Source organism: Schistocerca gregaria, chromosome 7 (genome assembly GCF_023897955.1).
Source record: "Schistocerca gregaria isolate iqSchGreg1 chromosome 7, iqSchGreg1.2, whole genome shotgun sequence".
NCBI lineage: Eukaryota > Metazoa > Arthropoda > Insecta > Orthoptera > Acrididae > Schistocerca > Schistocerca gregaria.
In genome coordinates, this window is record NC_064926.1 from 465,646,019 (window position 1) to 465,661,963 (window position 15,945).

At 42.3% G+C, this 15,945-nt stretch overlaps 1 protein-coding gene across 1 annotated transcript in view; it reads right to left on the bottom strand.

Annotated features, from left to right (window-relative positions):
* The window catches only part of LOC126282062 (E3 ubiquitin-protein ligase Iruka-like), a 151,639-nt gene that overhangs the window by 102,170 nt on the left and 33,524 nt on the right, over window positions 1-15,945 (bottom strand). The window contains exon 2 of the mRNA XM_049981505.1: window positions 10,953-11,060. Within this exon, the coding sequence (XP_049837462.1) occupies window positions 10,953-11,060 (108 nt within the window). The remainder of the gene's footprint in view (window positions 1-10,952; window positions 11,061-15,945) is intronic.

Sequence of the window (15,945 nt, forward strand, 5' to 3'; positions counted from 1 at the left end):
GATTTTCGTGAAAAGTGACAACAGGAAATAGACTTGTTTTACTTCAAGGGTATGAAAGCAAAGCAAAGGTTTGAGAAGTCTATAAAGAATTATGAAGGGAGTAGAGTGCAGCGAATATATTCAAATGGATAAACATTTCCTGCATTCGAAGGATTACCTGAAAATGACAATATACTATAAGATGCATTAGTACATGTTATTTAGGAGAAGAAAGATAGAAAAGAATATAGACTGTGTGTTCCCGATCAGCACACTGACGTTCTCACTGAGTATGATTATTGGGTGTGAAAGTGCATCACAATACTACAGAAGTCTGTGATATTCAGTAACTTATGGTGTAGAGTACCGAAGAGGGTAACAGCCTGCAACGAGTGTCAGCTGCATCCATAACTAGTCAAGGGGCTATGAAAAGCGTCATACCTCATGGACACAGACAGCTTCTTGCTGTCGATGTCTCTGGACCTTTATCTGTTTCACAATAGGTATTCATCTATTTTTGTTGTATTGTACACCTATGCAAAATGCATGAGATTTTAACAGATTATGGGGGCTACGCCATCAGTAACAGTGGGAAAATTAGAGAAGAATTATTTTGTGCATTTGGCTGCCAACAGTGATTTTGTCAGACAATGGACAACAGTTCATTGCCAGGAAATTTACTGCTCTGTTTGAAACCAAACAGATTAAACACATTCAGATTTTGCCATTTTTCCCCCAAAGTAACCCGTATCAAAAGGCTCATGAGGGAGTTGGAAGATGCTCTGCAGGACCTATTCTCATAAGAATAATTCAGCATGGGCTAATTACTTAGGAACCTTTGTCAAAATTACAAATAATTTGTAGCATGAATCAATGGGATTCACTCCAGTAAAGTGATACTTGGAGCAAAGTATCATAGCATAGGAGGTACATTTTCCATTACCGTAGACTTTGACAATGGCGCAAACAGAACATGATGCTAAATGGTGAATGGAAAACTAGAGCCTTAAACTGAAATAAACGCGATGATGAAAAGGTGAAAGCTACAATATTTAATCTAGATGCTTTGGTTTTAGTAAAAATGAAGGAACAGTTGAGATAGGTATTTGCTGAATTTAAAAATGAAGCAGCAGTTGAGAAAGATCTCTGCTGAAATTAAAAAGTTTCTCCAGGTCTGCCAAAGACCATTCATAACAGAGCTCGCTGTATCCTGACACATCCAGATTGGTCTGTCCTCAGGCCAGCAAACGATTTAGATTACATAAAGAAAGAATTACATTAGTTAACATTGCAGCTGGTCTTGTCCAGAGGACAGTAGCTTGGTGCAATGATTATCAGAAATGATTATTTGAGTCAAAATGCAATATATATGTTTTGCGTTTAGCGCAAAGAGCTCAAGCACGAGCAGTGGCAATTGCATTTCCATTTCAGGTTTTAAACTTCAATCCAATGAAGGCAAATGTTATTGGTGCAAACTTTAAATACTCTGTGGCTGCAAACATCAGAGGCAGTGGCGGCTGCTGTGTAAGAGCCCATGAACACCCTAACTTTTGACACCTTGCGGATTTATTGGTTATTTTTCTTTGAATGCTGTTAAACACAATGCAGGTGCCATAATCTGAAAAATACGACACTTAATGTACCGCACTGTGCTACATATTGCTCCTCTAGACTCGGGGAAACTTGGAATCAGGGTTACAAGCACATCTTCACTTTTGCACATTTTAAGGAGCTTCTGCGCATGCGCAACTGGCATGAAATAATTGTCTTGTGGGCTAAATACATACTGATTTGATAATGTGCACGATTCACAGTGTGCACTAATAGTCTTTACCACTCAACTACAAATTTACATCAATGACACAGGTGGTAGCACACTGCAGCAGGCTTTTATCCATGTTCGCCATAAATCACACCAGGCAGTAGCACACACTGACCACATTCTGCTAAAATAACGTATTTTTATCATTTGGACACCGTAATAAGCCATCTAAGAAATCGGTTTCATTATCGTTATTAGCTAATAAACGATTAGAACTAAGGGTTGGTTGGTTTGTGGGATTAAAGGGACCAGACTACTATGGTCATCGGTCCCTTGTTCCATAAAAACTAAAACCACCCGAAAAGAATAAAAAACGAACAGGAAAGACAGCAGACGAAACAGGACATGAAATACTCTGATAGAGACCAGACAAAACAAATTAAAACACACAGTGTGACGGTGGTTGGCCGACCGTAGAGAAAAAGAGCAAAAGCCAACCACCAAGAACACTTTAAAAACTCAGTTTAAAATCAGAGGCTAAAAGCCAGAATCAACACTAAAAAACTCAGATTAAAGGATAAAAACCCCTTGCCCGAATAAAACACAAAACTAAGTCCACCATGGCAGAGTCATCTGATAAAAGAGCAGAGAGCATGTCAGGCATTGCAAAAGTCTGCCTTAGCACGATTAAAAGGGCGCACTCCGACAGAATATGGACCACCATCAAGGACACCCCACAACGACAAAGAGGGGGATCCTCACAACACAGTAAATAACTGTGCGTGAGTCGGGTGTGGCCAATGCGGAGCCGAGAAAGAACGACTGAGTCCCTGCGGTTGTCTCGCATGGATGACCGCCACACAGCCGTCGTGTCCTTGACGGCACGGAGTTTGTTAGGGGTGGTCAGACCGCACTATTCAGCATCCCAAAAAGAGAGAACTTTGCGCCATCAGACTGCCCGCAAATCAGCCGCCAGGAGGCCAATCTCCAGAGATGGCGCACTGGTGGCCTCTTTCGCCAGGCGGTCAACAGTTTCATTGCCGGGTATACCAACACGGCCCGGGGTCCAAACAAAGACCACAGACCTGCCGCTATGGGCGAGAGTATGCAGGGACTCCTGGATAGCCATCACCAGACGACAACGAGGGAAACACTGGTCAAGAGCTCGTAAACCGCTCACTGAATCGCTACAGATAACGAAGGACTCACCTGAGCAGGAGCGGATATACTCTAGGGCATGAAAGATGGCGACCAGCTCAGCAGTGTAAACACTGCAGCCAGCCGGCAACGAACGTTGTTCAGAATGGTCCCCTAGAGTTAGTGCATAACCGACTAGACCAGCAACCATCGAACCGTCGGTGTAGACAATGCCAGAGCCCTGATACGTGGCCAGGATGGAATAAAAGCGGCGTCAGAAGGCCTCCGGAGGGACTGAGTCCTTCGGGCCATGTGTCAAGTCGAGCCGGAGGCAAGGGCGAGGCACACACCACGAGGGTGTACGCAGAGGGGCCCGGAAAGGAGGTGGAACAGGGAAACACCCAAGCCAGGAAAGAAGCTGTTTGACATGTACGGTGATCGGACAACTCAACCGGGGTCGACGTCCTGGTAGATGAACGACTGACTGCGGGAAGAGGACACGTTAATTTTGATGCCCGGGCAAGCTAAAAACATGGGCAGCATAAGCAGCCAGTAATTGTTGGCGTCGTAACTGCAGTGGAGGGACACCTGCCTCCACAAGTATGCTGTCCACAGGGCTGGTTCCGAAGGCACCAGTGGCAAGGCGTATCCCGCTGTGGAGTATTGGGTCTGGCACCCGCAACACAGATGGGGATGCTGAGTCATAAGCCAGACTCCCGTAGTCCAGACGGGACTGGATTAACGCCTGGTAAAGCCGTAGGAGAGTAGATCGGTCGGCGCCCCACCTGGTGTGGCTCAGGTATCGCATAGCATTTAGATGCCGCCAACACGCCTGTTTAAGCTGCCGAATATGAGGCAGCCAAGTCAACCGGGCATCAAAAACCATCCCCAAAAACCTATGTGACTCCACCACTTTAAGAAGCTCGCCGTCAAGATAAAGCTGCGACTCCGGGTGAACAGTGCGTCGCTGGCAGAAATGCATAACGCAGGTCTTGGCTGCGGAAAACTGAAAACCATGCGCTACAGCCCAAGACTGCGCCTTGCGGATTGCGCCCTGTAGCCAAAGTTCAGCAGCTGCAATGCCAATAGAGCTGTAGTAAAGGCAGAAGTCGTCAGCATACAGGGAAGCGGAGACAGAATTTCCCACGGCCGCAGCGAGCCCGTTAATAGCTATTAAAAACACACACACACACTGAGAACAGAACCCTGTGGCACACCGTTCTCCTGGACATGGGAGGAACTATACGAGGCTGCGACGTGCATGCGGAAGGTACGATACGACAGAAAATTGCGGATATAGATCGGCAGAGGGCCCCGAAGACCCCATCCATGAAGCGTAGAAAGGATGTGATGACGCCATGTCTTATCATATGCCTTCCGCATGTCGAAAAAGACAGCAACAAGATGCTGACGGCGGGCAAAGGCAGTACGGATGGCCGACTCCAGGGTCACCAGATTGTCGGCGGAGCGGCCTTTACGAAACCCACCCTGAGACGGAGCCAGAAGGCCTCGACACTCCAGTACCCAATTCAAGCGCCGGCTCACCATCCGTTCAAGCAACTTGCAAAGAACGTTGGTGAGGCTAATGGGACGGTAGCTGTCCACCTCCAAAGGGTTCTTCCCTGGTTTCAGAATGGGGACAACAAGACTTTCCCGCCATTGCGACGGAAATTCACCCTCGACCCAAATGCGGTTGCAAAGATCGAGGAGGCGTCGCTGACAGTCCACTGAAAGGTGTTTCAGCATCTGAGACTGGATGCTATCTGGCCCAGGAGCGGTATCAGGACAAGCGGCGAGGGCACTTCGAAATTCCCACTCACTGAATGGAACATTGTACAATTCAGGATGGTGAGTGCGAAAAGAAAGACTCCGACGTTCTATCCGCTCCTTAATGGAGCGGAAGCCCAAGGGGTAGTTGGCAGGAGCGGAAGTCATAGCAAAGTGCTCTGCCAAGCGGTTTGCAATGATGTCGGAGTCAGTACAAACTGCTCCATTCAGTGAGAGCGCAGGGACACTGACAGGGGTCCGATAGCCATAGAGGCGTCGAATCTTGGCCCAGACCTGCGATGGAGTGACATGGAGGCCAATGGTGGACACATACCGCTCCCAGCACTCCTGCTTGCGTTGGCGGATAATGCTGCGGGCTCGCGCATGCAGCCGTTTGAAGGCGATAAGGTGGTTGATTGAGGGATGTCGCTTGTGACGCTGGAGCGCCCGCCAGCGAGCTTTAATCGCTTCAGCGATCTCAGGCGACCACCAAGGCACAGTCCGCCGCCGAAGGGACCCAGAAGAATGGGGAATGAAAGATTCGGCGGCAGTAACGATGCCAGTGGTGACCGATTGAACCACTGCATCAACGGCATCGTTAGAGAGAGGCTCAATAGTGGCAGTGGAGGAGAACAAGTTCCAGTCAGCCTGATCCAAAGCCCATCTGCTAGGGCGCCCAGAAGACTGACACTGTGACAGTGACAGAAAGATCGGAAAGTGGTCACTACCACACAGGTTGTCATGCACTCTCCATTGGACAGACGGCAAGAGGCTAGGGCTACAGATGGAAAGGTCAATGGCGGAGTATGTGCCATGCGCCACACTGAAGTGTGTGAAGGCACCATCATTTAATATTGAGAGATCGAGCTGCGCCAATAAATGATCAAGATGGCGCCTCGGCCTGTTGCCACTGACCCACCCCACAGATGGTTATGGGCGTTAAAGTCGCCCAGTAATAGGAAAGGTGGAGGCAATTGGGCTATCAGAGCAGCCAGGACATGCTGCGCGACATCACCATCCGGTGGAAGGTAAAGACTGCAGACAGTAACAGCCTGTGGCGTCTACACCCGAACAGCGACAGCCTCTAAAGGTGTGTGGAGAGGTACAGACTCGCTGTGAAGAGAGTTCAGGACATAGATGCAGACGCCACCAGACACCCTTTCATAAGCTGCCCGGTTCTTATAATAACCCTGGTAGCCACGGAGGGCGGGGGTTCCCATTGCCGGAAACCAAGTTTCCTGCAGAGCAATGCAGAGGAAAGGCTGAAAGCTGATAAGTTGGCGGAACTCAGCTAGATGGTGGAAGAAACCGCTGCAGTTCCACTGGAGGATGGTGTTGTCCATGGCTGAGAAAGGCTTGACGGGACTGGGAAGGGAGATTACGCCGCTGGGTCACCTGCTGCCTCCGATTTAGCACGTGTGATAGTGCTTTCCATGGCGTCTGATGGACCGGCGAGATCGAGGAGCTCAGTGGACACCAGAATCTCCACCGCATCCTCAGACACATAGCTGGAAGGTTGCGGTGGGATGGCTGCCACCACGAGTTCCTTGGGCTGAGAGCTCTTCTTGGGTTTCTCACGCCGTTCCTTGGGTCGCACCGGCTGGGAGGCCTTCACCGATTCAGTCTCCGGGACGGAGGAGGATCATGAAGCCCTACGACCAGCTGATTGCGAGCACTTACACCACTGTCGGTCGTCAGGCTTCTCGCTGGCGGAAACCTGGGAAGGGAGGGACCCAAGGGACCCCTTGTGAGCGTGAGAAGCCGAAGAAGTTGAACACTTTTCCGGCTTAGAAGTGGGGACGGACGTCCCCGATGGGTGGGATGGTGTTGCTCCTGAGGTAGGTGGCGCAGGAGCAACCCGGTGGGTAGACCCCCCCCCCCACTGGCGAGGGGGCTGGAGGAGTTGTACTACTCGTCGATCCGGCCACAATTGGAGAAACAGACGGGGCTAGCACAGGTGTTGTAGCTGCAGCATAGGAAGTTGTCATTCTCACAGGATGGAGTCGGTCGTATTTCCTCTTGGCCTCAGTATAGGTTAGTCGGTCCAGGGTCTTGTATTCCATGATTTTACGCTCTTTCTGGAAAATTCGGCAGTCTGGCGAGCAAGGTGAATGGTGCTCCCCGCAGTTGACACAGATGGGAGGCGGGGCACATGGAGTACTGGGATGTGATGGGCGTCCGCAATCTCGACATGTGAGGCTGGAAGTACAGCGAGAAGACATATAGCCGAACTTCCAGCACCGCATCGGGGGAGGGCTACAGGGCTTAACGTCACATCAATAGACCATCACCTTGACCTTTTCCAGTAATTATCCCCTTTGAAGGCCAAGATGAAGGCACCAGTAGCAATCTGATTTTCCTTCGGACCCCAATGAACGCGCCGGACGAAATGTACACCTCGGCGCTCTAAATTGGCGTGCAGCTGTTCATCAGACTGCAAAAGAAGATCCCTATGGTAAATAACTCCCTGGACCATATTTAAACTCTTATGGGGTGTGATCGTAACGGCAACATCCCCCAACTTGTCACAAGCAAATAACCGTCGTGACTGGGCAGAGGATGCCGTTAGTATCAGGACTGACCCAGAGCGCATTTTTGACAAGCCCTCCACCTCCCCAAACTTGTCATCTAAATGCTCGACGAAGAACTGAGGCTTTGTGGAGAGAAAAGACTCCCCATCAACCCTTGTACAAACTAAGAAGCGGGGCGAATAACTGCTACTGCCATCCTGAGACTTGCGTTCCTCCCACGGTGTGGCCAGGGAGGAGAACGTTTTCGGATCGTATTTCTGAGCGTTAAACTGAGCCCGAGAACACTTAGAGACTGCTGGCGGCTGGCCACCAGCGAGAGACGATGTACCACGCTTCATTGCGGGTCATCCGCCCTGATGTCACCTACTCTGACCAAGGGCCCTCCTCACGGGCGCCACCCAGCCACGGCAAGAGCCACCTGGCAGGATGGCCGTTGCCGGGAGTCCCGATACCCCAGGAGGATAGGCATCTACTCCTTGGCATACGTGAGGATTTAACGGCGCAGGCATCAGTAGAGCGATCCCTGTGTTGTCAGGGGGCTACAACCAACAGGGTACATGGCGGCCCCACCACAACTGACTGGCTACCGTGCTGGATGTTACGTAACATGTGGTCCATGGTCGCAGTCGGTGCAGAAAGAGGCACTGCACAGTGCAAGGTGAAATCTGCACGCAGAAAAGGAGTCATGCCCAAGAGATGGAGAGCGCGCAGGACTGCAATTCAATGGCGTATAAGCTGGCGAAAGGTCTGATCGCAAGATGGACACAATGCACCAAGTAAGGCGCCCTTCCCCAATCGGCTCCCTCTTCGGAAAATTTTGGGAGATGGAGGTCAAACCCAACAGGGGACCATCACATAAGGCCGAAAAGTTTGAGACTCCTTTTAGTCGCCTCTTACGACAGGCAGGAATACCGTGGGCCTATTCTAACCCCCGAACCCGCAGGGGGCCATTATATAGTAAAATTAGATCAGACATCAGTATATGTTACAGTTATACTGATAGAAAAACCTATTTTGTTGGATACTGAATGAGATAGAGTACATTAAGTTCTGTATTTTATCACAGCGTAATCCATTTGAGGCACTGAGTACCATAAAGCACATTACCGCTCACTGAGAGACTAACATTTATTCATGCTTATCACACCTCTTGATCTTATGGTGGGTCAGATTTATCTGTACTGTAGGCCCACATTTTATGTATATCTCAACATTCACGAAAAGCTGTCTCACTGGTTGCTCTGCTACTCAGCTATTCACTTAAAATATAGGAGTTGGGTGGGTGTGGGAGGGGGGGGATCAAAGCTAGTGAGCTTTTGTCCTTATGGTTCTCAGCGCCTCTAGCCTCATTTGTATTCTAGTCAAGTGACCTTGTTGGTACATAGCACTTCCTGAATTTAATCATTTCTTCAAATGGCAGTTTATGGTCGGAGTTGGTTGTCTAGTATGCAGGAATAGGCTTCCATGTGGAGTGTCAACATGAACGCTGTTGAACCTTTATTAAGTGCTAACAGAAAAGAAAATTACGAGGAAAAGTTAGCCCTAAAGAAGCTAGGGCTTTCCGGACCCGATCTGTTGTCTGAGAAAGTTACCAACAAATAAGTGTGACTACAAGTGAACATTTAATAAATAAGAGTATAACAGTGTCCGATTTTCAGCCCAGAAGTTAATTTTCGTTAACTAATGCATGAATTAGGGATCGTGTACATTCGTCCTGGGTGGGAGGGGGGAGGGGGGGGGGGGGGAGGATGGTAGGGAGAGCTTTAACATTATTTTGTTCTTGCCATAAACTGTACTTAATTGTGTACAAAACAATAAAATTCCAAAAAAAGAATTCTTTCTTTTTTCAGATATGTTCTACATATCATCATCATCATCATCATCATCATCATCATCATCATCATCATCATCGATAGTGGCTAAAGTTGTGTAAATATGTTGATAAACATAACTATTTAAAAATTTGTTAATACCCAGAATGCATATCTGTGTCATATATATATATATATAATTTTTCCAGCACTAATAGCTATTAAGACTAGATATCATGTTCTGGAAACATCTGATTTGTGCTAGGGATTTCATCACTGCTTTGGTAGCTTTAACACAATAATGATTTTAATAATTTTAATATTTAGTAAAAATGTGCTTATTGAAGCAAATGTATGTGTTTTCCTAAAAACATAATGACTTTTAACATACAGAGTCCATAATTGGAAAAATAAAGTTGTATATTTGGTTACTGCCAACTACTTTACTGAAATCTGATTTTTTGAGAAAACAAACCAAGGAAGAAGAAAGCTGGCAAATTATTAAAGCTGAATAACTAAATAGCCCATGAGAAAATGTCTGTTTTCACAACACTAGAATGTTGGAGGTATTAAACATGAAGCCTACCAACTGTAGGTAATGATGTATCTGCAGCTGGCAGTATTGAAGAGGAAGTGGGTGAAAGCCAGAGCTTCCTCTAATCTCCTCCTCCACCCCCCCCCCCCCCCCAAGCTCATCTTCCAGTTTTACAGAAGGGACTGAGAACAGCCTCTGATGCTTTTTATTCTTCTATACATTACTCCAGCAGGATGCTGTTAGTGATGTAAATTTTGCTGTGTATCTCCCCTAGTGTTGCTAACAAATATGATTCGGTTAATAACATCAACAATGAACCAAAAATGCGGTTTTGATGTGTGCGCACCAATGCTGTAATAGTAATATGTGTACCTTATTAAAATTCTATGTATGCTTTTTTATCCATGCTAACTGAGCATTTGTGCTCAGGGGATTGAAAAGTGACTCCAACTGTAGTATTAAGAGATTACATTCATATACAAAGAAAGATCAAATTCAAAGCAACCAGTTAAATGAGGAGACTTGTGGACATCAACCTATCTATTAGAAGACAAACGTGCTGTGTAGGTTTACGAGTGAGTTAACTAATTTTAAAATATTCCATATCTGAAACCAATGGAAAGTAGGAGGAGGGGGGGGGGGGGGGGGGGGGGGGCAATGTGGCACCGAGATTGGGCCCATATTGCATTCTGCCTCATTCATTGATTATTGAGTAACTGATTTCAAGTTCTACTGTCAACTTCATTAGTCAAGCTTAAGAAACACATTGTTGTAGGTAAGTTTTATTTTGTTTATGATCGAAATAAAGTCTGCATCGGTTGTAATGTCCTGTCTTTTTCCATTGCATTGCTGATCCACTTTTCAAATGACAGTGCAGTTATCATCTGTGCATTATAAGTAGTCACGTACACTGAACATAATTATAACAACACATATTTCAATCTAAGTTAGGCAAATACAAGAATTAGGAGGTGAAAGTTTGCGGCAAACTGTCACAGGAACATGATACAAAACGCTAAATTGAACAAACATATTTGGAAATGTTTTCAACAGGATATGTGAATATATAATAAAATATGAAGTGAGAAACAACGTAAAATAATAAGAGTATGCAGAAGACAACATAGAAGCTTATGTCATAAAGATACCACACTTCAACATTTACACATGAAAGTCTAGAGGCCTTTAACCAGAACTGAATATCAAATGTGTAATAATACATTTGCGATTTGAAGATCTAACATTTTGTCACAATCGCACTCCATCATCTTCATTGTAACACTGATCCAACAATACTTAATTCTTTAGCTCAATAACTGGATATCACTGCGCTAAACCTTCCCCTATATATTTAGATAGAACTTGTCTCCAAGTGAATAATTTATTTACATTGCCCTCTTTATATTACATAATTACATTACAAAACTTACCTCCAATGGAACAACATCTTCCATTTCAAATTCAGCTTCTTCTGGTTCTTGTGGCTGTTCTTCTAGTCTCTCAATGAATCCCAAGTAACAATTGGGACACACAAAGTCCTGGAAAGAACAATTAACTTTCAAGAAAACACTATTCTACATTCACTCTCAACACACAATAAATTCAGTCCATGCAAACACTATCTTTAAATAAATTTACACATTTTATTCAAACAATTTCAGCTTCGTATTACAAACTTAAATTTAAAATTTAAAAAAGAAAAGAAAAAAAAAAGAACACACAGGGCGCTCGTATGTCTTAACACTCAGTGCACTAGATTGCAAAATAGGGAGTTGAGCAAGATCCCAAACAAATCTGCATAGCAGTTTAACAACTATGAGTTTTTACACCAGCCAGCCTGAATGTGGTTTTTAGGCAAATTTCCATGATCATTTAAAAGGCTGGGCTGTTCCTCAACCTCAGAAAATATGACCCACAAACAGTTAAAAGCTCTGTTCTGTGAACTATTACTGTATTTTAAGATACACAGACAGATGGTGCTAACTACTGGCCTCCATTCTGGGCAAGGGTAAGTGATTTTAAATCTTTATATATATTGTTCTCATTTATCGTATTGATACTGTGTACTAAGCAGTTAGTTGGAAAAAGAGATGTATTATTTACAACAAACTTCACTAAGGAATAAATATACTGAGAAGCTGTGATTAATATGCCCAATTCTTTGAATAGGTTTTGACATGGTGTTCTTGGATTTACACAACTCATTACTCTTATTATACACTTCTGTACTCTAAAAATTTTTTTTCTCTGTTTGTGGAGTTACCCCAAAAAATGATACCATATGAAATAATTGAGTGAAAATAAGCAAAATATGCCAGTTTTTTATACTTATATCTACTATGTCTGACATCATTCGCATTGCAAACACAGACTTGTTTAGGCGCTTTAGCAGTTTGTTAGTATGTTGCTCCCAACTGAATTTATGATCAAGCTGTAATCCCAAGAATTTTACACTCTCAACTTCTCTTATTTCCATGTCATCATATTTTATATAATTGTGGTGCTAGACTGGTGTGAATATCTAATTTTCTGGTTGAATGAGAGTAGTGCTCAGAGTTCAGTAGACAAGTAGGGGCCATGATTTGGTAAAACTTCCATCCTCTTTAATTTTGATTTGAATAGTAATTATGTGATGGCGACACTCTTCTTTTTTAAGAAAGTAATGATTAGTAAATATATACTACTGCACATCTTGAGTTTTTGCTATTTTTGCAAATGGGAAAGAAACAAATGTTTCAAATTTAACCAGTTTCAGACAGTATGACTTAAAGTAATGTTTTGTAGTGTAGTGTGTACTTTATTTGAACATTGTTACTAGTCCCTACCTTTCGTACTATAGTCAATTTTAGTGCTAGTTACTGCTATGACGCGAGGACTATGTAATGCTATGTAATGTATACAAGGTGGTCCATTGATAGTGACCGGGCCAAATATCTCACGAAATAAGCGTCAAACGAAAAAACTACAAAGAACGAAACTTGTCTAGCTTGAAGGGGGAAACCAGATGGCGCTATCATTGGCCCACTATATGGCGCTGCCATAGGTCAAACGGATATCAACTGTGTTTGTTTAAATAGGAACACCCATTTTTTATTACATATTCGTGTAGTACATAAAGAAATATTAATGTTTTAGTTGGACCACTTGAGTCACCCATGTCAAATCAACACACATATTTTACCTCACCCTCTTAAATTTTTCTGAAAGTTTGTATACTTATAGTGGGCACTGAGACTAACAAAAACACCAAATTTCAATTTTTTATCTCGAACCATTTCTGAAATATGGCTATGTAAACTTTTCAAAAACCATCCAAAAATGTGTGAATGGACTTTTTTTAAATTGTCCTAGGAGCTGCCCTAATTGAGCAAGAGAACTGGGAAAGGTGTCATTTTGCAGCATTTTCCATGCTCTTTCCAGGGATATACAACAAAACATAGCTCCTAACTAATAACCTTTTTCAAAATACTAATTAATATTTTGATTTAATTTTTTTACAAAAAGTACATAATTGAAAATTTTCAAAATATTTCCATAACTACTTCATACTATTGTAAATCACATGGCAAAATATAAATCTGGGCTGATGATGGGTTCATTGTTAAATAAATTATTCCGGACTCTTGTTTTTCACTAACGCCCTAGTTTGACCAAATTGACCTTTAACAAACAGGAATTTCTTTAAAATATACTGAAAGGTAAGTAAACAAAGTATTAGAAATATCAAAACATCACCTTATTAAACCAAAACTAATCAGCATATTTTATAATTAAGTTGATTGCTTATTTTAATTTCATACAACTTCACTAACAGTGTATTAACCGATACAACAAAAACAAGAAATTGAGCATTTGACTACAAACTGAAATAAAGTATGAATAAGTACAAGTATTTACATAATAGTTCTAGTCCATGATGTTTGAAATGAAACTATCAAACAAATTAAATATGTAATGTTTGTTTCTGAGTAACAGGTATCTGTACATAGCTAAAATTTAACGCAATAGGTACTAACAATAATTTTGAAACAACTTTCTATAAAATATACATTAACACTAACCTGAGACAAAAATTGAGTTTTGAGTTGAAAGCAGTTTCCCAATAAATTGTCTTGGAAATTCACATATTACCTTTTAATAAAGCTGACTGGGTTCGGCTTTTTAAGAATATTTCTGAAGCAGCATAGTATTCTTGAGTGGAATATGCAAAATCAACATTTGTGATATGGGCTTTGCAAACTTGCACGAGTTGCCAGTCTCTTTACTGCACCCCCTACTCCATCGCAAAGCCCTTTCCCATATGCTCCCCTTTCCCATGTGCTGTGGCTGAAAAGTGCCACTCAGCTTTAATGTTGAAGTCTTCCTCATGAAGGCAAAGGTTCAGGAAGTTTTTCTTATTTTTATACTGAGCGGCAGAACCGTCAGAATAATAGTATATCTTTTTTTTAATCTTTTGAAATTTATTTGTTAGATATGAAATTAGCTTCTTTTCAAAGGTGTAAACCACAGTTGTATTGTGCTCCAGGCAATCAGAAACAATGACAAAGCTCATATGATCAGTTTTGTCTTCCTCTTTGTAATATATAACAAAAGGATGAATGGTAATCTGTTGTCTTGTCCAGTGGAAACTCTGAGCTTCATCCTGTAGAACTATACTATAATTTTCTGAAAAATCACATAGGACAACAAATTCAGATTCCATAAGGTTTTCTCTTGTGGAGTTAAGGAATGTTCGTTGTTGGTTAGAAATGAAGTTATGCCGAATCAAAGTCGACATCTTACTACAAAATAAATCTATAAGTTCTTCAGAAGTTTTCTGAACAATTTCCAGATTACATCGGTCAACTGACATTCACTGTAGGAACTGAACTTGTTCAATTAAGTTTTCATGAAAAGAGTCTTAAAATTTTACGTATGACAGTTTCTCCTGGGCAGTATTCACAGTTTCCCATGAGGCAATCAACTGATGATGGGTTGCAAAGCATTTTTGCAATGTACTGCTTATAATTGTTTAAGCTGCTGTTTGTTACTGTATTTACTTTGGAATTTTCTATCATTAATTTTATGTTTTGGTGAGTTGTGCATACGCAGAAGTGTGTATGCGACTCCATCGAGCTAATACACAATATTTTGGTCTCAACTCAGCAAATTTAGAGAAACCTATTTTTATATTAGGAAACTTGTCTTTAAAATGTTTGTAAGCTTCTTTAAGGTTACACAAAATAAATCTTTTTGATATTTTTTTTTATTTCCACTTGTTTCTGTAATTGACACACAATCTTTAATACCTGGCATTGCCCTGCTAACTTCATCATTTTCATAAAATGAATGTACAGTTTTGACAGTTTCTGTTGGTGAACACTTCCCTGGTTTTGGGTTTGGACCTTCCATGAATCCTCTCTGTTTCAAAATTTCTTTGGACTGCCGAACAATGTAATTAGGAGCATTAAATTCCCTCATTATTTTCCTGACACTCCACTTTTCAGGTAAATTTGTAAGAAATCATTAGTTTTTTGCTCTACTTATAGAATTTTTAAAGTTTTTTCTTTAAGATTTTCAAGAACGGATTCATCAGTATCAGCATCTGACGAAAAAGTTTCAGGAGCAACAAAAAATTTACGTGCCATTGACGAGATTTTCTTCACTTCTGATTATTTAACGTTATGCTTAGATGTTAGTTTTCTCTTGTCAGTTGGGGACTCACCTAGTTCTTTAAGTGTTGTGTTAAATGTTTTAACAGATACTGAAGTTGGAGTGAAGTCAGGGTCTTGGTCTCAGATGATTATCTCTGATCCAGAAGATTCTTCTTCAACACTTTCATCACTGATGGGCTCTGGTGTATTTTTCAATTTGGTTACATCTTTCATACATTTATCACAAATCTTGGCACCAGTTGGTATTCGGGGAAATAATTTGGGCATCCATGATGTGACATTTCTTAGTTTTTTTCTGTCTCTAATAAAATGATTTGAGTTCTTCACTGGATTACAACACTGCACTCTTACAGCACTGCACTTTCTACTTGGTTCCATATCTATACAAAAACCACTTATAAACTGTCCTTCAATGTATAGATTTACTTGAAAATGAACTATTAAATATAATAGATACAGACTGGTCAACACAGAGGTAACAACTGATTTGCAGTAAAACCACAGTGCACAATAATGCTGTAGGCACTCAAAGTCTTAGCTTATAAGTTAACAATGCAGACTACATCATTTCAACAATGGCTCCAGTCTCCGAATTATTGTACAGACATCAAGCCCTATGTATACGGTCCTCTACTGACGTACTACCTTAAAGGTCAGTTTGGTCAAACTAGGGCCTTTTTTTCTTTCTTCTTATATATATATATATATATATATATATATATATATATATATATATATATATATATATTGAACCCATCATCATCCCACA